The following is a 20351-nucleotide window of genomic DNA, read 5'->3' on the forward strand; positions in this document are numbered from 1 at the left end:
ACACCTTATTGTCCTTTTCAAATGGTTAAGTTGAAACGGGTTGGGAGATAGGGGCACTTGGACTGAGAAATTTTCTACAAGATGTCAGGAAATAGAAATGGTTGTGGCGAATCTGCGGTCGCGGATCCGCAGGCTGGAAAGTATAAGCGGGCAAGTCAGCTGGTTTCCCAGTGCAGGACGCGCTGACAGCTGGAGTGAGCGGGCTACTCAGGACTTCGGAACTAGGCGAGGTGAGCCCAGAACCGAGTGAGGACGCCCTTTCAGACTGACGCCCGTTGCAGAGGTATGAGTCCCCTCACCCGGTTGAAGTTTCTCAGTTCGACCGTCTGCCTTCCTTTTGCCTAATGTGAGCCTCAGAGCCTCCGCTCTGTTGGCTGTGTGTGTTCGGTCCAGCCCTCCTCCCTTCCCATTTTCTTATGGGAAACTTTCCTGGATCACGGTTGCTAAAACTGAGCCAAGGCTTCAGGATAGACCATTAGTCTAAAAAAAGAGTGAGGGGAGAAAGAACTAAAGCTGTCAGTTTCTTGAAACACAAATCTGAATGTTGAACCAGAGCTTTTGTGTCTGCCTTCTCTTTTTTTTTTCTCAACATTCCTGATTCATTCATTGTTTTGCATTTATTAGCGGTTCTTTTTTATTGCCGTGTAGTATTTATCTCACAAAATAAACAAGTTTTCTATTCTACTAATACGCATTTTGGTTGTTTCCAGTTTGGGGCTATTATAAATAAAACTTGTATGGGCATTCTTTCCTCTGTACTTCAGCGAACATATGCGTGTGTGTGTATTTGGATATATACTTAGGAGTGAAATTTCTACATCATAGAATAGACTTTTATGTAGTTTCGGTAGTTTTCTAACATTATAAAAATGTTTATTGCTTTACGTTTAATGTTAATTCTTCCTGAGTAAAACAAATACCCTATCTATTTGCATTATGGTGAAATAGACGGATATTTTTGTGTGTAGCCTACATGCAGATTTGAAAATATAGTCTGGATAATTCACCTTATCAGCCCCGCCCCCCCACCACACGTACAGAAGTCCTCTGAGGTTTTTTTTTTATATTTCAGGTGATATCTTTTTAACGAACCGTATGAATAATTGCTTGTTCTTTATTTTTCCCGTGAGCACCATGAAATAAAAACGCCACACAATCCAACAATTATTTATTAGTTTTTGCCATTCCCAACATCCTGCTTAATACATGGAATACAAGACAGTATTCCTCCCACTTCAAGAAGACTATTTTCTAGCAAGAGTAAGAAATAGAGCGTGGTAAGTGCCATGATTCAAATAAGTCCAGGCTAATATGAGAGACTGTCAGGACCCAGTCCAGTTTTAGGGAGTTGAATAAGTCTTCCTAGAGGCTAAACTGAGACCTGAAGAATTAGCAATTGTTATCCAACGAAATTAAAATCAGTAAGAGTGCTCTAGGCCAAGGAAAAGGCATTCAAAAAGATTCGGCGTGGAAAGAGAAGTTTGGTATTGACAGAAGTTCAGAATGGCTGGAAAATAAAATTTGTGAATTTGTGTGTTAGGAAGGAGAGGTGCAGTTTCTGAGAAAAGAGTGGAAATATAAGCAGGGGTGTTGTAAACTGGGATAAGGAGTTTACATTTTATCCCAAGAGCAATGGAATGTCATAGAAAGTTTTTAAACGGATGAACAACATGATCAGATAAGTATATTCCTTTTTTTAAAAGAAAGGTTACTATAACTTCAATGTAGAAAATAATGTGAGAACTGATTTGATGGGAGAAAGCCTAGCCATAGGAAGTCTAGTTACAAGGCTAATGAATAAATAAATCTTTAATTGATGTTGATTCTTACTTCCTTTAACTAGATTTTCTTCTTTCTTAGTAGTGTCTTGTTTGCCTTTGGGGTGTGGGCCGGAAGTGGAGGTCCTGTACTCTCTATTTTCTGTGTATCTTCTTCCCACATAGAAATCTTTCTAACACTTTCTTACTCCCCTTCCCCCAGTCGGATCTCATGACCACGACCTCTAAGTTCTCCAGAATCACTGCTTGATCCCTGATTTGCTTCTTTGACTTTCTTTTTACCAGCGGTTTCATAAGCTTTGTATTTCCCCACCCATGAACTCTCCCTAAGAATTCTCTCTGCTCTTCTCTCCATGGTCCTTCCCTATTATTGAGAACCTTGCCTTGGAATATAAAGTACTTTATGGCCATAATTTTTTTTTTTAAATCAAGTTTAAAACAAAGTGTTTTTTTATTTGTTTGTTTTTTAAGAAGCACTTTGTTTTCTTCATGGAAGTACAGGGATAAACACTTGGGAAAAACTAGAATAATTGGCTCAGAGTCACACATATAAAATCGCTTGAATGGTGGAATGTTTTCTTAGAAGTAGGACAGCAGTAATGAAACATAATTTCTTTATGGACTTATAACCTTCTGCTCTTTTGTTCTTTAGAAATCCTGTCAAAGAATATGAAGAAAAACAGAGAAAGACTCTGCAATAGAGAAAGAGAATTTGTATATAAATTTAAAGTAGGAAGTCAGTGCTTAGAACTGAGAGTGCCACTCAGATTTCCTGTTCAAGAGAATGCCAGTCATTTACATGGACGTCTGATGCTGCTGCACAGTTTACCGTGCTTTATAGAAAAAGGTGAGGACTGATTTTTTTTTTTTTTAAAGTAACATCGCTTTATTAGTTTCAATAGTCTGTCATTAGAAGTTTCATATTAGAAAGCATAAACCTAAGAAGCTTTGGAAACAGCCATAAAATAGGAACTGATTCCAAGAATAAAAGCATTTCCCCAGAGCTTTATTAAGTGTTTTTTTCTATAAGTGGTAGTTGTTTATAAAGTATAAAAATTGGATTTTATAATGAAAAATTTGCTACCAAGTTTGGAATTAAAGGAGCTCTTCTGAATTTAGTTGGGTGACGTTATAAGGCAGTTTAGCTATCACTAATTGTGGTAATAGCATTATAGTGCTAAATTGGTTGCCCTTTTAATAATCTGGTTATTAATTTCTGAGATGCCATAGAACAGAAAGTGTACTAATTTTTGAAGTCTTTGCTTACCTAAATTAGTTTTATAAAGTTATATGTATTAAACCATTTTTAAAGGTCTGTGTTCTATCTCACAGTCTAGGAAAAATTTAAAATTCAGAATATGTTAGATCGTAGGTTAGAGTTAAAAGAGAATCTAGAAACTTTATAGCCCAGTCACATCGTACAAACAAGGAAACTGGGACATAAAGAGGTTAAATTATTTACCCAAGACAGTGGTTGTTGAAATAGGGTTTCTAATCGTTTAGCAGCAACAGCATCACCTGAGAGCTTGGTAAACATGCCAGTTCTCGGGCTCCATGCCATTCCTGCTGAATCAGAAACTGGGCTAGCATGCGGCAGTCCGTTTAACTAAGGCCTCCAGGGGATTCTAATCACACTTAAGATTGGGAACCACTGTGTAAAGTCGCAAACATAGTGATAATGCTAGAGCCCGAGCCAGGACACAGGTGTCCTAACTTCTCTCACAGTGCTCTTCCATTGTGTCCTCAGCTCAAATCAGCTGAGGTAGATTTACATCAGCTGGCGAGTACGTGGGCCAAAGCTTACGCTGAGGTAAGAAAATAGATCATAAATTTCAGGGCTATTCTGGATTTGGGTGAACATTTTAGAATGCTATGGTAATCCTGAAATAGTTATAAGATCTTTTTTCTCCACATACCAATATTCTGTAATAAATATGTGGCTACTTCTGTGCTTCCTGTATCAGGGTGAGCAGGTAAGACAAAAAAGACATTTCTTTCAAAGGATGTTACAATGTACCCTTTAAAGTTACATGGAAAACTCTTTTTAATCTAAATACAGTAATGTTCAGACCCTCAAAATCTGTAGCATTTCTTTATGTCCTCATACCCCCATGGCTTCAAACTGAAATATCAGGCTTAAGAAAGTAACATTACTTTATTAGTATCAAGGGAATACATAAGAGTTAAGACTTTTGACCTTTCTCTATGCAACAGCCTGTCATAGTAAAGGAAAATAATCATGAAATTAGTTAAATGATCCCCTAAGCTGATTTCATTTTAGTTGGAGATTCTATTAAGAGTATCAGCTTGATAAAATAAAATTTCATGTCCAGGCAAGGTGGCTCGCACCTGTAATCCCAGCACTTTGGGAGGCTAAGGCAGGTGGATCACTTGAGCTCAAGAGTTTGAGACCAGCCTGGGCAACATGGTGAGATCCATCTCTACCAAAAATACAAAAGTTAGCCATGCATGGTGGCATGCACCTGTGGTCCCAGCTACTCGGGAGGCTGAGGTGAGAGGATCACTAGAATCCAGGAATTCAGGGCTGCAGTGAGCTGTGATCATGCCACTGTACTCCAGCCTGTGTAACAGAGAGAGAACCCATCTCTAAATAAATCAATAAAAATTAAAAAATAAGATTTCATGTTGGAATTCTCAGGTAAAATGTTCCCTATTTATACCTGGATTTTGCTGATGATGGTGTTTGATGTCCCTATAACAGACTTAAAAGAAGCTCTGACTCAATTTATAGAAGAAGAATCCCTCAGAGATTATGATAGAGATGCTGAAGCATCCCTGGAAGCTGTGAAATCAGCTGAGGTAGATTTACATCAGCTGGCGAGTACGTGGGCCAAAGCTTATACTGAGGTAAGAAAATAGGTCAGATCGTAAATTTCAGGGATATTCTGGATTTGGGTGAAAATTTGTAAAATGCTATGGTAACCCTGAAATAGTTATAAGATCTTTTTTCTCCACATACCAATATTCTGTAATAAATATGTTGCTGCTTCTGTGCTTCCTGTATCAGGGTGAGCGCGTAAGACAAAGTGCTTCCTGTGTAATACCTTCGTAAAACAAGAGGCTACTTGCATATATCTCACCAGCGTAGGGTCACCAGATTTAGTAATTAAAAATATAGGGCACCCAGTTAAGTTAGAATTCCAGATAAATGAATATTTTTTAGTATGTCAACATATTACATGGAACATATTTATACTAAAAAATTTTTCACTATCTGAAATTCTAATTTAAGTGAGTGTTCTGCGTTTTATCTGGCAGCCCTAAACCAGCAATAGTAATTCATTTAACCTTTGGTTTGCTTTTATAAACTTATCTTCATTATTGTTGTCTAGTCACATAATATCATTTTCTATTTAAATAATATACCGTTTCATAAAGTCTAAGGTGCCATTAGGTGTACCACAAATGATTTTAGGTACTAAGAAAGAGCACTGCAAATTAAACTATGAGAGAATCCAAGATGACATCAAGTATAAGAGGCAAAGAAAAGACTCAAAAATATCCATTGCATTTATCAAGTAATCTTGTCTGTGGCAAGATCAGTTTCAGTAAGTTGGTGGTGGTGGAAACTAGATTTCATTGACTTTAAGAATGTGAGAGTGTGGAAATAGGAAGAATTAGTGTACTAACTGAAGAAGTTTGAATATAAAGAGGTGAAGGATGGGGCACTGGCTAAATGGGAACACAAGGTCAAAGGTTTGTTTGTTTTTTAAGGTGGCAGAGTTTAGGACTAGAAGGGATAGAATCCAGAACTCAAATGGAGAATTAATCATAACTGGGAAGACAGGTACTTCTCCAGTTATAGCCAAAGAGAAGCAGGAAAGATTGGATATAAATCCAGATAATTTTATTAATTTGGTAGCAGGAAGTTGAGAATATTCTCTTCTGATTGTTTCAACTTTAAGGAAAGACAGGTTATTTGTTTAGATGAGGCGGTAGGTATAATATTGTTGGATATTTAAGGAGAAAACTGAGCAGGTAATGATAGGATTGCCAGGCATCATTGAGGCCAAGATTAAGAGTGGCACCGGTTTGTCACCGTAAACTTTGTAGAGTTTTGTGATTTTTCTGCTGCAGCTCTCCAAAGCCTGACTGCAGACATAGAGAAGAGGAATAAGATTAGGGTTTTGTTAGGTAGGTAAGATAAGGTACATCAGTCAAGGGAGTTGAGGATATCGGCAAGACAGTGGTTAAATGCTAGATCACAAAATGTAAGCTACATAGGGAAGGAAGTGAAGCTAGATAGCAGTTGATGGCTGATAAAAAAATGAAAACATTGAGAAACTTATGAAGTGAAGGTCCTAATGAGGTTAAATACCAATTACCTGGGAATTATTGAGTGAGAAATCTTGGGTGGAGGGGTGGAGGTTATAGTCAGAGACTAGCATGTTTGAATACTGACTGAGTTTCTGGTGAGGATACTGAATGGTTGGCCGAGGTGGTGTGGAGAACTAGTAAATTTTGCATGTGAACAATGACTATCTGGGCTGGTGGTACAGGGGTAAAAGAATTTACCAAGACAGTTGCAGTTAAAGAAAGGTAGATTTATTAGAGAAAGCAGGAAAATACGTTGCGAGGAGGCAATGGGCAGGCCAGCAGAAGAGAAGCTGACTTCAAGGAAACAAAGGCTTGCTGGAGATTTTATGGGACAGCATTTATGCTGTATGCCGTAGAGTGCTGCGTGCAGTACTGATAACCCCAAGATGGCAGTGAGCTGCAGTCTTGCAGCTGTCTTGCAGCTGTCTTGCAGGTGTCTGGTGAAAGTTGGGCGCAGAAGGACTACATGGCCTGGACCGGGGTGTCCAATCTTTTGGCTTCCCTGGGCCACACTGGAAGAAAAAGAATTGTCTTGGGCCACACAAAATACACTAACATGAAGGACAGCTGATGAGCTAAAAAAAAAAAAAAATCAGAATTTATGAATTTGTTGTGTTGGGTGGCATTCAAAGCCATCCTATGCCACAGGTTGGACAAGCTTGGTCTGGCCATGAAGAAAGCCAGACCTACAGCTTCTCTGCTTTTTCTGTTTGCTTTCCTGTGGTCCTGCCAGCCTGACTCCTTTGCCCTAACTGGGACTCCGCAGTAAAGACTGTAGAGTTCAGGAAAGTAAGAAGGCAGGGCCTTGGATGGGTATCCACATGGATATCCAAGTAACCCAGGTTGCAGGATGTGGGGCAGAGAGGAAGTCTTTGAACTTGGTGCCAAAGCTTTACAGGAATGAGGGTGAGTGACGGACAGGTAGGTTGTTAGATAATAATGGCCATGAAAGATAAGGGGTGCTGAATGGTTTGAACCTCAAAGAAGTCAGACGTTATGCCTGGAAGTGGAGGTGGAGAAATAATGGCCTGGACATTGAATAGCTTTCTCTGTGCAGCCACTTCCTCAGTGCCGCATTCCTCTCAGCTGTCACAGTCCCCTTTCTAGTAGCATCTGTCCTGAGGGAGTGGCATAAATTAGACCAAGGAAAAAAGTATGTTTAGTTCTTCTTGCGTAGGTATCTTCTACCTATTCATAAGGCTTGCCCTACGCTGAGTTTAAAATTAAAGCTGCAGATTATTGTAGTTAAATGATCTGGTAGTGGGGCTACTGAACATCTGGTGTTAGGTGTGGCCAAGCACATCCCTGCAGTCTTGCAGTAGTTCCTCCCTACAAAATTTCAGCTTTGCCCTGAAGTGAATTTTAAACAGAAATTAAGTCCCATGGGCTGGTTATAATTCCTACAGCAGTCCCATGTCTAAAGATGAACAGTTATCAGAACAGTGTTGGAGTTTCAGAGGCATAGAGGAGATAAAATCCTAGTTCTAGGTTCAGCTAGTCTCCTGCTTTCTGATGTGGCAGCTGGTTGAAGTGAAAGAGAACAAATTAGAAAAGTTTACCTGTTGACTGAGTGAGTTCAATGTACCTGTTTCTGTGATGTGTTCAGTTTTAAAGTAAATTATTACTCTTAAGTCATATTATAAATTCCAGTTTTTAATATTTTCATGGATAAGAAAAGGGAAGAATTTAGTTTTTTTTTTTTTTTACAGGTATCTTTTGCAAAGATCTATAATGGAAAAAACATCAAAATCTTTGTTTTATTGCTGCTTCATGCCATTAAATCATAGGATCTTTGACAAGGGACTTCTCAGCGTGTCAGTTTCCTCTGACGAGTTGAGGAGGCTGCCCTTGGAACAGGCATCTGCACCTCCCTGGGTGTATCTGTGTGTGCTGAGAGCATTCCCATTTTGTTTCTCCCTGTTTCTGCTTTTCTTGTCTATCAGCATTTACTCAGTCCCTTCATCATTTTAATAGCTACCATTTTTATATACTTAAAAGCCTGCTTATATTTTAAAAAGAAAATGTAACACTAGAAAAGATCAAACTAAATGCATAATTACACATTTATCTTGATATAGGTATGCATGAATTTGGCTTTCATTCACAGGTGACCACATAGGTCACCTTATTTTCTAAATATGTAACCTATTTTAGCAGTATTTTTTTAATAATGAAAAGTTTCCTCTGATTATGTAACTAATGCCTGCAAGTTATTTTACCATACAGTATGTTAGAATATAAATAAAGGCTATCAGAAATCCCACTGTCCTGAAATAAGCCACCATTAGCGTTTTGTTGATCGTGTGTGTGTGTGTGTGTGTGTGTGTATGTGTATGTGTATGTGTGTGATTTCACAGAAATGAGGTCATAGCATACGCTTTTATTATGGACACTTCCTATCCTTTCCTCCGCATTAGTACCTCTTTCTCATTTCTGCTTCCAGGTAACTTATATTAAGAACTTAGTCTGTGCCTCTCCACATTTTTTTTCTGTACTTAGGTAATCCTATATAATACACACACATTCATATATATATAAAAGAGGGTCTTTCTGTCATTGATGTACAAAAATTGAATCATATACATTTCTGGTAGTCTGTTAAATAAAAATACTAGGTCATGATTTAAGAATGTCTGTATATTATCTTGTAGACCACATTAGAGCATGCAAGGCCTGAAGAACCCAGCTGGGATGAAGATTTTGCAGATGTGTACCATGACTTAATTCATTCTCCTGCCTCTGAAACTCTCTTAAATTTGGAACATAATTACTTTGTTAGTATCTCAGAACTGATTGGTGAAAGAGATGTGGAACTGAAAAAATTACGAGAGAGGTATTTCAAATTTCTTGCATTATCAGAATTAAATGTTACATTGTCAAATAGATGGCCTGCAGAACAACTTGTTTTTATTTTTTACAAAAAGGATAAGATAGAAAAAAATACTTCAATATTAGAAATTAATTTTCTTGTATGTTTACATGTGTAACTACAACTGGGAGGGTCCTCGTAGGTTTATACACCTTCTAAGTGGTTTACCTAAATAAATGATGCTGGTGGCCTTGTATATTCTTATCTCTAATAAGAGGAATAGATTACTTCCCTAGAAGGTTTGCTTTGTTCCAGGCACTGTGCAAAGTGCTTTGGATGCCCTGTCTCATTTGATCTTTACCATAACCCTACTATTATTTCCATTTTACAGATGAAGAAGTTTTTGCTTAAATAAGTAACTTGTCCAAGGGCATGCTGGAATTTGAAACCAGGAAATCTGACCTCAGAACTGTTAACCACTGTACCATTCTGTCTCCCTATTCAGAACCTCTGCATTGCCCTGCTCTAACTACGTCCATGGCTCTTTCAGTTCATTTTGTGTGCTCAGATACCTTAGAAAAAAACAATAACGCCAGTATTGTTCCAAGAAGTTGTAATTAGATTTGAATTCCTACTGTATGGCTTACTTAACACAGTATACAAACATTGCTTTTATTATTTATTTTTTCTTCGGAGTATGTCAAAAACTGCTAGCATTGTGTATTTTAAAATAAGAAGTGGCCTCCCTGACTGCTTTCTAGTAACTCTAGACAAATTGTGATAGGAGTTCAGGGTGTGTCCTTCTAGATGATCCATTGAAATTTAGCAGAATCTGATAACATTATCTTAAAAACACTTAGGTAAGACATTGGGTGTATATGCAATGAAGGTAATATTTCTAGTGTTGCTTTGATTGTGAGAGTACATTAGGACAAAAGCACTTTTTTTTTTTTTTTTTTTTTAGTGTAACCGACTTAATAGTCCCAAAGGAGTAAATTTAAAAAGATGTGCTGGTTTGTTCCTGGTTCTCATTAGCTTCCCCTTAGAAAACAGTAAGGCTAGCAAGATGAGAATGATCTTTGGAACGTTGTCATGGTTAAGAAAATTTTAAGTACAGAAAAATAATAAGCAAATGTGTTTAATCATTGTTCCTGAGGGATACCCTCTTGTGTGTACCAAATTAGCATTTTTATTATATTGCATAGATTTATAAATTTTCATAACAATTGTACTCCTCTGGACCGTTTATGCTCATACTTTGTAAAATATCAGAATGATCTCTTTGTCAAAAAGAACATGACATTTTGAGATATTTGTCACTGTTTATAGGTTTGGTTTGTTAACCAGCTGTATTGAGGCAGTTTATTCCTTTTTGATGAGATACCTGTAGTGAGTGGTTGCCACTAGGTATATAGTTGAAACATATTTCCCTGGGGAAGGGCAAATTTTTTTTCTAGTTCTTTATTATGTAACCAGTAAAATTGTGAATATAGTTTAAAAAGAAGAACAAAATATAGAATTAGGTTTTTAAAAATACATAAAAATAGAATTACCTAATACTAGTTAATTACTTTCTGTTGAACTTCATTTGTTTGATTTTTCCTCTTAGGCCTTCAAATAATATAACCTTAAAGTCATCCTGAATCTGTTACTAGCTCTCAGGTCTTCTGTGACTATACTCATTCTGCCTCTTTGGGTCTATTGATAAATTCCCACGTTGGCTCCCTATACTTCCATTCCTAGTACTTCAGTCCGTCTGTTGAGTGACTCTAACTTGCAGCATAGTTAGCTGCCTGTACCCCCCAGAAAACTCTGTATCTAGCCATTAATAGTCTATAATGGTTCCTTTTTCTAAATCAGAAGAAGATTTCTGTTCTACATGATTCTTCATCTTTTGGGAAGTTGAATTAACTTACTAATTAGCTGCATTTACTGGTGTTCATACTTTTTTTCTTCGTGGAATAGTTTTTTAGTAGAGGTTTGTTTGGGTTTACTTCATTGTTTGAAATGATCTTTGGCCAATTTCTTAATGGGGTTTGGCCTTCTTTTTTCTGTCTAAACATATAAATAATGCTTGAATTCATCTATTTTTAAAAGTTTTGTCATTTATTTTTCACCTGTCCAAACTGCTAGCTTGAAAAAAAAAAAATAAGCGATATTCCTCTGGTAGGTAACATTTATTGCAAAGGTGAACAGTATGACTTAAGGTAAGTTGTAATTCACTAGCGTCTGTGGAGGTTGACCCGACATTTTGGTGCTTAATTTATTTATCCAGTTCATGAGCAGAAATGACACATTTTCTTATTTCTTATTTCATTTTAATGCCATTGTACATCTTTAAAAGATAGTTTCTCGGCATAGCATCAATAGTACAAGTTATAATGATCTTTTTTCTTTAAGTATCTTCAAGATAATATGCAGGATGCCAGAGCTGTCACATCTGACATACTGAGCCAGGCTGTGTTTAGTATTTCATCGTGTAATAAAATTTTCTTCTATCTTAATCGTAGAAAATATATATTGTATCATCAGCTATATGATTAGCTAGTTGCCTTTTGGACATATTTAGGATGAAATAGATGTTCATGAAATTTTATTTGTTGAATTTCTGTCTTTTTCTTCACAAGAAATGTGCTTTCTTTTTAAGCAAACCAGATTCTAGGTAGTTCTTTAAACTTTAAAAATGGCAATGATACCTTTTATCCACTAGAGGGAACATGTGTAATGTAAAATAGTAATATATATTTATATCTAAGTTTGTATTTATAAATGTTTAGCAGTTATTTCTGTTTCTAAATAAGAATCTCACTTGCAAGCATAATTTTCACTTGACCTGTAGTAGTTGTTAGAAATTAATGGAGTCATCTGCTTTAGAACTAAGTGGGATTTAAATGATATTGAATATTTACTACCAGAAGGTATATATAGAAATGTATATATGTATAACTTGTTTGAATTTAATTTATCATATATATGAGTATCTTAATCAGTGTTATAAATAAGTACAAATTCACTCTTTTTTTTTTTTTTTTTTTGAGATGGAGTCTCGCTCTGTCTCCCAGGCTAGAGTACGGTGACGCGATCTCAGCTCACTGCAACCTCCGTCTCCTGAGTTCAAACAGTTCTTCTACCTCAGCCTCCCAAGTAGTTTGGATTACAGGCGCCCGCTACCATGCCCAGCTAATTTTTGCATTTTTAATAGAGATGGAGTTTCACCATGTTGGCCAGGCTGGTCTTGAACTCCTGACCTCAGGTAATCTGCCCACCTCGGCCTCCCAAAGTGCTGGGATTACAGGCGTGAACCATCACGCCCGGCCAGAAATTCACTCTTAAGAGCAATTTACTTGAATTAACTAGGATGATAAAATCCTTTTAGTTTATATCTGTGTTTTGTTCTTTCCCAGTTTGTTGGAAATTTGTTTTAGAACAAACTTTTTGCATACATTTGTATTAGAAGATAATCTTTAATTTCAATGTTTTAAGTGAACTTATTAAAATATAACATACATACAGAAAAGGCAACACACTGTGGGTGTACAGCTCAGGAAACTATGACAAATTAAGCATGACCACGTAACCACTGCCCAGATCAATAAATAGAATATTTCCAGCATTACGGAGGCCTCTTTCATGTCCTTCTAGTCCTTTACCCTTTCCCTCATAAATAACCATTATCTGTACTTCTAATACCACTGGTTAGTTTTTCCTGTAGGAAAAACCATTTTTTGTTTTTTTGGATTCACGTTATTTCTTTGGATAAATGCAGAAGATGTGACTAACATCTTCAGACTGTATTTTACATCCCTCTGTAAATTTTATGGCTTAATAATAATTTGACTTAGGATCTAATTGTCTGCTTCTGGATATAATGTAAACTAACTTTCAGAGGTTGAAGTCACTTTAGTTCATCTACAAATAGAAAATCCATTTAAGCTGAAATTGCAGAGTCTCTTCTTTGAGGAAATTTGCAGGTGAAAAGAAGGTCCAGAGTTTTTAACATTAGCCGTGGTAATTGAAAGATAACTTAGATTTTGACTGCATTCATCTATGCAATAAATTTAGATGAAAATTTAGCTGCACAAATGATGTTGATATTATATGACACTGTCATCATAATTTGGTAGTCCCTATTTCCAAGGATTCTGAGTACTTTCCGGTTCTAATTCTCATTCCTGGACACATTTCTATAAAATAAACTTTTTATTTTCACTTTATAAAGAGTGTTCGATGAATCTGAAGGATCATATACCTTGAAAGTTTGATGAATATCCCTGATTTGCTTATTTGTGTTTTAGACAAGGTATTGAAATGGAAAAAGTGATGCAGGAGTTGGGAAAATCACTGACAGATCAAGATGTAAATTCACTGGCTGCTCAGCATTTTGAATCCCAGCAAGTAAGTGAAATACAGTGACTTTTAGGTATGCAGTTGCATTTTCTTTTGTTGTTTTTTTGTTGTTGTTTTGTTTTGGTAAAAAAATTAACCAGTTGGTACACTGTTTCTTTTAGGACCTAGAAAATAAATGGTCAAATGAATTAAAACAATCAACTGCCATCCAAAAACAAGAGTATCAGGAATGGGTAATAAAACTTCACCAAGACCTAAAAAACCCCAACAACAGCTCCCTTAGGTATTTACTATGTATTGTTCTTATTTGTATAATGGTCCATTGTTAGTAATGGTTTATATTTACTGCAAACTTAAATCTTTTAGCTGTGTGTATTTTTAATTTGCTAGTGAAAGTTCAAGATAATTTTGTGCTTCTTTTACCACCTTTTGCATTATAGGCTTTATGTGGATTATTTGGGGGGCAATGGTTATTGGTTAGTTTGAAATAGAACTTTAGTTTTATGTTCTAGATACATACACCTAAATACTTAAATACTATCTTTATTTCTTTAGTTTCCATTCCATGCAGTAAACATTGGTTGAATGCCAAACACTCTCTAAGCAGGAAAAACAAAAACAAAAACAACAAAAAAAACCTTCCTGTATGGAGCTTATATTCTCGAAAGACTGATCTATAAATAAATAATACTGTATAGAGTGGTATGTGCAGTAACAGAAGCATATAGAAGGTACAGAAATAGCATGGAGGATTTCTCATGAATTATAACTTGTGTGGCATCTCGTGGCCTAAATAAATTGTGTTTCACATGTTCCCTTAGAGCTTGGCCATGCCTATGTTATTTCCTGGCTACATATCTGTATATTTGAGAATTAATTTTTTTCAAATCCTAAAGTATATTCAGTTGGAAATATACTGAGTACAGTATAATAATCCTATTTCCAGTATATGCCAGTGTATGCCATAAGTCTTGTTAAATAGCATTTTATTTGTATAATGTCAGTCTCATGTCTTTTTTTTTTTTTTTTTTTTTTGTCGTATACCCAGTCCCTTGCCAAGTGTTTATCTCTTGACACTAGCACATAAGACATGCTCAGTTAAAGTTTATGGGATGAATGGATGGACAGATGGATAGGTTATCGTTAACTCTTTACCTGACATTTGTAGCATCTCTTACCTAAATATTAGTTTTTCATTTGCCTTACCGTTTTCCCCAGACTGTTTGTTGCAGCCTGCTGTGAACCATTCTACATCCCTTATTTTCCAACCTGCCTTTTAAAAATAACGGTAGAATAGGGAAAAAAATCAGAGTGCATCATACGTGAAGCTTTCTAAAGTGAATGTGTATATTGAGCCTAAATGTAAAATGTATACTGTATATTGTAGTCAGAAACATTGAAAGCCACTGACTTAAGGAAGCTGTGAAAGCCTTTTTGCTGTAAAAGTTATCCCTTCATGATCATGCTACTGCACTCCGGCCTGGGTAACAAGAATGAGAAACTGTCTCTTAAAAAAAAAAAGTTATCCCTTACTTTGCTGCTAGAGTTTCAGAAATTCAATCTTTAGAATCAATATCATTGCATAAACATTGGCCTGTAGCTGCGGCTGGTTTTAAAAATCAGGTAGTCCTAGGAAATAATGTTTTTATTGTGACTATGTTACTTTGCTTTTCTTTTTGATAGATGTTTCTTTGGGCAGGAGAGATCTGTTTTCAACACAACTATATGTGGAACCACTATATGAGATTGATAAAAGTGGTATTTTTAAATTTATTTTTGCTTTGTTTTTCTTTAAAGTCAGGTCAGTTGAGGAATAAATTACATAAAGTTAAAGTTCTTCTGTTTTAGGTGTACAGTTTGATGAATTTTGACAAACTGAGTCATAAAATCATCACCGCAATCAAGATACAGAATTTCCCTTTTTTGTAGTTTTATTTCATTGTAGTTTGATTTTTCTAGAATGTCACATAAATGGAATCAAACCGTATGTAACAATTTGTATCTTGCTGCTTTCACGTGGCATAATACTTTTGAGACTCATTTGAGTTGTGTTTATCAGTGGTTCTTTTTATTACTCAGTAATACTCTATCATCCATTTGTTTATCCATTTACTCAGTGATGGACATGTGGGGTATTTCCAGATTTTAGCAATTATAAAGCTGTTATAAACATTCATGAACAGGTCTGGTGTAAACATGTGTTTTGATTTCTCTTTCATAAATATGTAATCCCTCTCCCCTAGGAATGGGATTGCTTGGTCATATGGTAAGTGTACATTTAACTTCAGAAGAAACTGCCAGACTATTTTCCAAAGTGACTGTACAATTTTGCATTCCCACCACCAATATATGAGGGTTCCAAATGTTCCATATCTTCATCAACACTCAATATTGCTGTTTAGACACTCTAGTACGTTTTGCAGTGATGTCTATAATTTTACTTTGCATTTCCCTGATGCCTAATTATGGTAACATTTTTTCATGTGCTGGAAAAATGTGTCTTCTTATTGAGTTGTGAGAGTTCTTTATGTATTCTGGATACAAGTCCATCATCAAATAATGTGTTTTACAAATATATTCTCCCACTATGTGGCTTGTCTTTTCATTTTCTTAATTGTGTCTGTCAGAGAGTTAAGTTTTTCATTTTAGTTAAGTGCAGTTTATCAATTAAAGACTATTTCTTCAAAGTATTTTTAGGTTCACAGCAAAACTGAGAGGAAGATACTAAGACTTACCTCCTGACCTACAAATGCATAGTCTTCCCCTTTGTCAGCATCCCCCAGCAAGGTGGTACCTTTGTTGTGATCAAGAACATATATTGACATAATCATTCAAAGTCCATAGTTTAACATTAGGGCTCACTCTTACCATTGTATATTCTGTCAGTTTAGACAAATGTATAGTGACATGTATCTGTCATTATAGTACCATACAGAGTAGTTTTGTTAGTTAAAAATCCTCTGTGCTTGGTCAATTTATCTATTTTTAAATGGTTTCTATCTTGTCTAAGATATCTTTGCCTAATGGAAGATCACAAAGATTTTATCCTATATTTTTCTTCTAGAAGTTTTATTGTTTTAGGTTTTATATACAGGTCATGATATGTATTGTTTCACACATATGTATATATATGACATATATCCACCAACTTACATATTTATGCATGTATGTTGGTCTATAGTTTATTTGTTTCTTATAACATCTTAATTTGGTTTCGGTGTCAGGTTAATGGTGGCATAAAATGAGTTGATCTGTGGTCATTAGTCTGATACCATGTTTTGCTTTCTAGTATTTCCCTTTGTTTCTGCTCTTTGCTAAAATAGCTTGTGTGTTGTCTACCTTTCCACTAGATCTTTTAACATGTTGGTTATAGTTTTTTGAAAGTCCCTTTCTTTTAGTCCCAATATCTGGATCCTTTCTAAATCTGTTTCTGTTGATTGCTTTATCTCTTGACAGTGGGTTGGGTTTTTTTCTTGCTTTTCTGGGTGTCTCTTCTTCTTTTTTCTTCTCCCCGCCACCCACCCACCCAGCCACCCACCAAGACAGAGTCTCTCTCTGTCTCCCAGGCTGGAGTACAGTGCCGCAATCTTGGCTCACTGCAACCTCCACCTCCTGCATTCAAGCGATTCTCCTGCCTCAGCTTCCCAAGTAGCTGGGATTACGGGCATATGCCACCACACCTGGCTAATGTTTGTATTTTTGGTAGAGATGGTGTTTCACCGTGTTGGCCAGGCTGGTCTTGAACTCCTGACCTTGTGATCTGCCCACCTCAGCCTCCCAAAGTGCTGGGATTACAGGCATGAGCCATCGTGCCCAGCCTATTTTTTTCTTCTTTTCTTTTTTTTAACTGAATGCTGGATATTGTGGGTATTAGAAGAGACTGAGGTTAATAGTATTTATGTCCAGAAATGAACCGTATTAATGTGAAGGTTGTTCACATCTTATTAGCAGTTGAGGTAAGTTCGGTTTCTTTTTTTTCCCCTTAGCATTAGACTTTATTTATTAGCTTATTCACTGGAACGATGCTTGGATAAATCTGAAAATACTTGGCAAGTTTGTTAGAGATCTTGCTTTCATGTAATTTTTAGACTTTCTGGCTTTCTTTTTAAAAATTTTTAAATTCTTTTATTTCAATAGGTTTTTGGGGAACAGGTGGTGTTTGGTTACACAAATAAGTTCTTTAGTGGTGATTTCTGAGATTTTGGTGCACCCATCACCCAAGCAGTGTACACTGTACCCAATGTGTAGTCTTTTACCCCGCTTTTATCCCAGTTTGGTTTCGTGTCTGTCAGGACCTTCAATGTACCACAGGCTTCATTTTCTACTGGTGCTACTTTGTGCTTAGAATGGCACTTGGGGGTCCAGGAGGATTTTTCTCTGTCTCTCTGCTCTATCCCTTGCTTTCAGCAGTCTTTGCATGCCAGAGTCGCAGAGTGGAGTCTGTCTCCAACCTTTTGCTCTGCCTCCCAGCAGTAGATTTGTTACTTGAATCTAGGCTCATAGTTGGGGGTCAGGAAGGTCACTTTGTTCAACTCTTCTCCTTCTTTGTTGTCTTTGTCAGCTCTTAGTTTGGTCAAGCCTCATGTATCCTGATTCTCAGCATTTCTGCCTGTGCCCTTGAGAAGGCTCTCTTGTCTCCTGCCTTCGGTCTTTTCTGGAAATACCTGATGGAGGCCAATGGAAAAGAGTTTGCAAGTTCCGGTGTCTGTGGCTCCAACCTATTCTAACTTGATATGCTAGCCCACTTGGCCTTCAAGAATCTGTTAAAATTTTAGCTGCTTTCTTTTTACCGGCTTGTATGACAGCATCCCATTTCAGCTATCCTCTAACAAAGATGAAACTCCTTATATGTCCTGTCCATCCTTGGAGGGATATGTCACGGTGTGGAATTCAGTTTACAAGGTTGCCTTATTATCACTTATCTGATGGAGTCCAGAAAGGTGTGATTTTGTAGATCAGCAGTCCTCAGCCTTTTGAGCACCAGGGACCAGTTTCACGGAAGACAGTTTTTAAAGGAGAGGCGGGGAGGGTTTGGGGATGAAACTGTTCCACAAGGAGTACACAACCTAGATTGCCTGCATGTGCAGTTCACAATACAGTTCACGATCCTATGAGAACCTAATGCTGCCGCTGATCGGATGGGAGGTGGCGCTCAGGTGGTCATGCTCACTCACCTGCTGCTTACTTCCTGCTGAGTGGCCCGGTTCCTAACAGGCCAGTACGGGGGGATTGGGGTCCCCTGTTGTAGATTATATGGCTAGGTTTAAATTTACCATATTTACTAATGAAATCAGTCATTGAGTCTAATGGGGCTATTGGGATTAGCCCCCAAAATTTAGGGAAATGGATGACTTGTACAGACTTGTATCATCTTCTTCAGCATACCACTGTTTGAATTCCACAATGATGTAGTTATTGCTCTCTTGTGGAGGTCTTTTCAGGAACTATAAAGAGGAGAGCAAAGAGAAAGGCAGTTTAGTAGGAGGAGAATGTTGGAGGTAAAAAACAAAACAAACGGGAGGCTGAGGCAGGAGAACGGTGTGAACCCAGGAGGCGGAGCTTGCAGTGAGCCGAGATTGGGCCACTGCGCTCCAGCCTGGGTGACAGAGCGAGACTCCATCTCAAAAAAAAAAAAAAAAAAAAAAAACAAGAAATGGTAAAAATAAAGGATATGTATACATCAAAATGAACTTCATCTTTTTTAGTATCTATTTTATTTGACTTTAAATTTTCATTGCTATCACTTCGTCTGTTTTCTAATTTTGCCTAGAGCTAGCCCTGGTATAGGATGTATTATATATTTTAAAATATAATGTGATTTTAAAGTAATAAGTTAACGGCTTCATTTAATCATTCTCTTAGGCTGCTAAAAATGTTAAATGGCAGTATATTAATTGACATTATAATGATTGAAAATAATAATCTGCTTTATTTATTGTGAGGAAATGAAAGAACAAGTGGGAATTTTAGAACCTATTGGTGCTTATGGTCTTACTTGTCACCGTGGATTAAGGATGACTTTAGGAAGAAATTAACAAGACTTTCAGCTGTTCAGTTTTCTCTCATTATAAAGCTTTCCTTTAAGAAAAGTTTTTGACAAACATAAAAGTATATCAATAATTTTATTACTTTTAGTGAGGAAATTAAAGTTCAGCCAAGTCAGTTCAGAGAATCTGTAGAAGCAATTGGAAGGATTTATGAGGAACAGAGAAAGTTAGAAGAAAGTTTTACCATTCACTTAGGTAAGTGTGTTAACTTTTTCCAGTTATAATTTATTGTAACTTCTGAAACTTTTTTTTAATTATTAGTTTTTTAAAATAATAGAGACAAGGTCTCACCATGTTGTCCAGGCTGGTCTTGAACTCCTGGGCTCAAGCAATCCACCCACCTTGGCCTCCCAAAGTGCTAGGATTACAGGCGTGAGCCACCGTGCCTGGCCGCTGAAACTTTTTTTATATGCTGTAAGAGAAAAATCCCTAACATATGAGTAGTGTGTACCTATGTTATTTTTAATTCCAAATTATGTTTTGCTTTAAGGAAGACTATATTTTGTTGGCTTTAAGTTTTGTATATTTATATAATGTTTTTTCAGATAGATTAAATTGAAATAGTCATTAAAATGGAAAGTTGCAAGGCCCATTTTTAATTATTTTGTAGTACAGATTTATCTGGATTCTTGCCATAGAGAGTCGCATCCTGTTATACTGGACTTTTTGCAGCTGCTTAAGTATCTTTCCTGGACTATTGCCTACCCCCAGGAGCCCAGTTAAAGACCATGCATAATTTGAGATTGCTGAGAGCAGATATGCTGGACTTCTGTAAGCATAAAAGAAATCATCGAAGTGGTGTGAAACTTCATCGGCTCCAAACAGCTCTGTCACTGTATTCTACATCTCTCTGTGGCCTGGTTTTACTAGTAGATAATCGAATTAATTCATATAGTGGTATTAAAAGAGGTAAGTTAACATCACACATTTATTTTGTTAAATCTCACCCTATAACACTATTCTTACAAAGAAAGGAATTATGGGGAAACTGAAAAAAAATTTTAATCACCTTGGCATTCAAGTAGACCAAAC

At 36.6% G+C, this 20351-nt stretch overlaps 1 protein-coding gene across 3 annotated transcripts in view; it reads left to right on the top strand.

Annotated features, from left to right (window-relative positions):
* The first annotated feature begins 52 nt into the window (after positions 1-52).
* Positions 53-20351, top strand: part of CUNH12orf4 (chromosome unknown C12orf4 homolog) — a 44708-nt gene continuing 24409 nt past the window's right edge. The window contains exons 1-8 of one of the 3 annotated variants that reach the window (XM_033223155.1): positions 53-230; positions 2431-2625; positions 4501-4646; positions 8768-8949; positions 13221-13320; positions 13434-13555; positions 19408-19514; positions 20031-20228. In XM_033223155.1, coding sequence (XP_033079046.1) covers positions 98-230; positions 2431-2625; positions 4501-4646; positions 8768-8949; positions 13221-13320; positions 13434-13555; positions 19408-19514; positions 20031-20228 — 1183 coding nt within the window. In that variant the 5' untranslated portion in view covers positions 53-97. Of the gene's footprint in view, positions 284-2430; positions 2626-3514; positions 3589-4500; positions 4647-8767; positions 8950-13220; positions 13321-13433; positions 13556-19407; positions 19515-20030; positions 20229-20351 lie in introns of those variants that run through there. The other 2 variants (XM_033223156.1, XM_033223157.1) reach the window with 2 other exon arrangements.

Source organism: Trachypithecus francoisi, unplaced genomic scaffold (genome assembly GCF_009764315.1).
Source record: "Trachypithecus francoisi isolate TF-2019V2 unplaced genomic scaffold, Tfra_2.0 Lachesis_group11, whole genome shotgun sequence".
NCBI lineage: Eukaryota > Metazoa > Chordata > Mammalia > Primates > Cercopithecidae > Trachypithecus > Trachypithecus francoisi.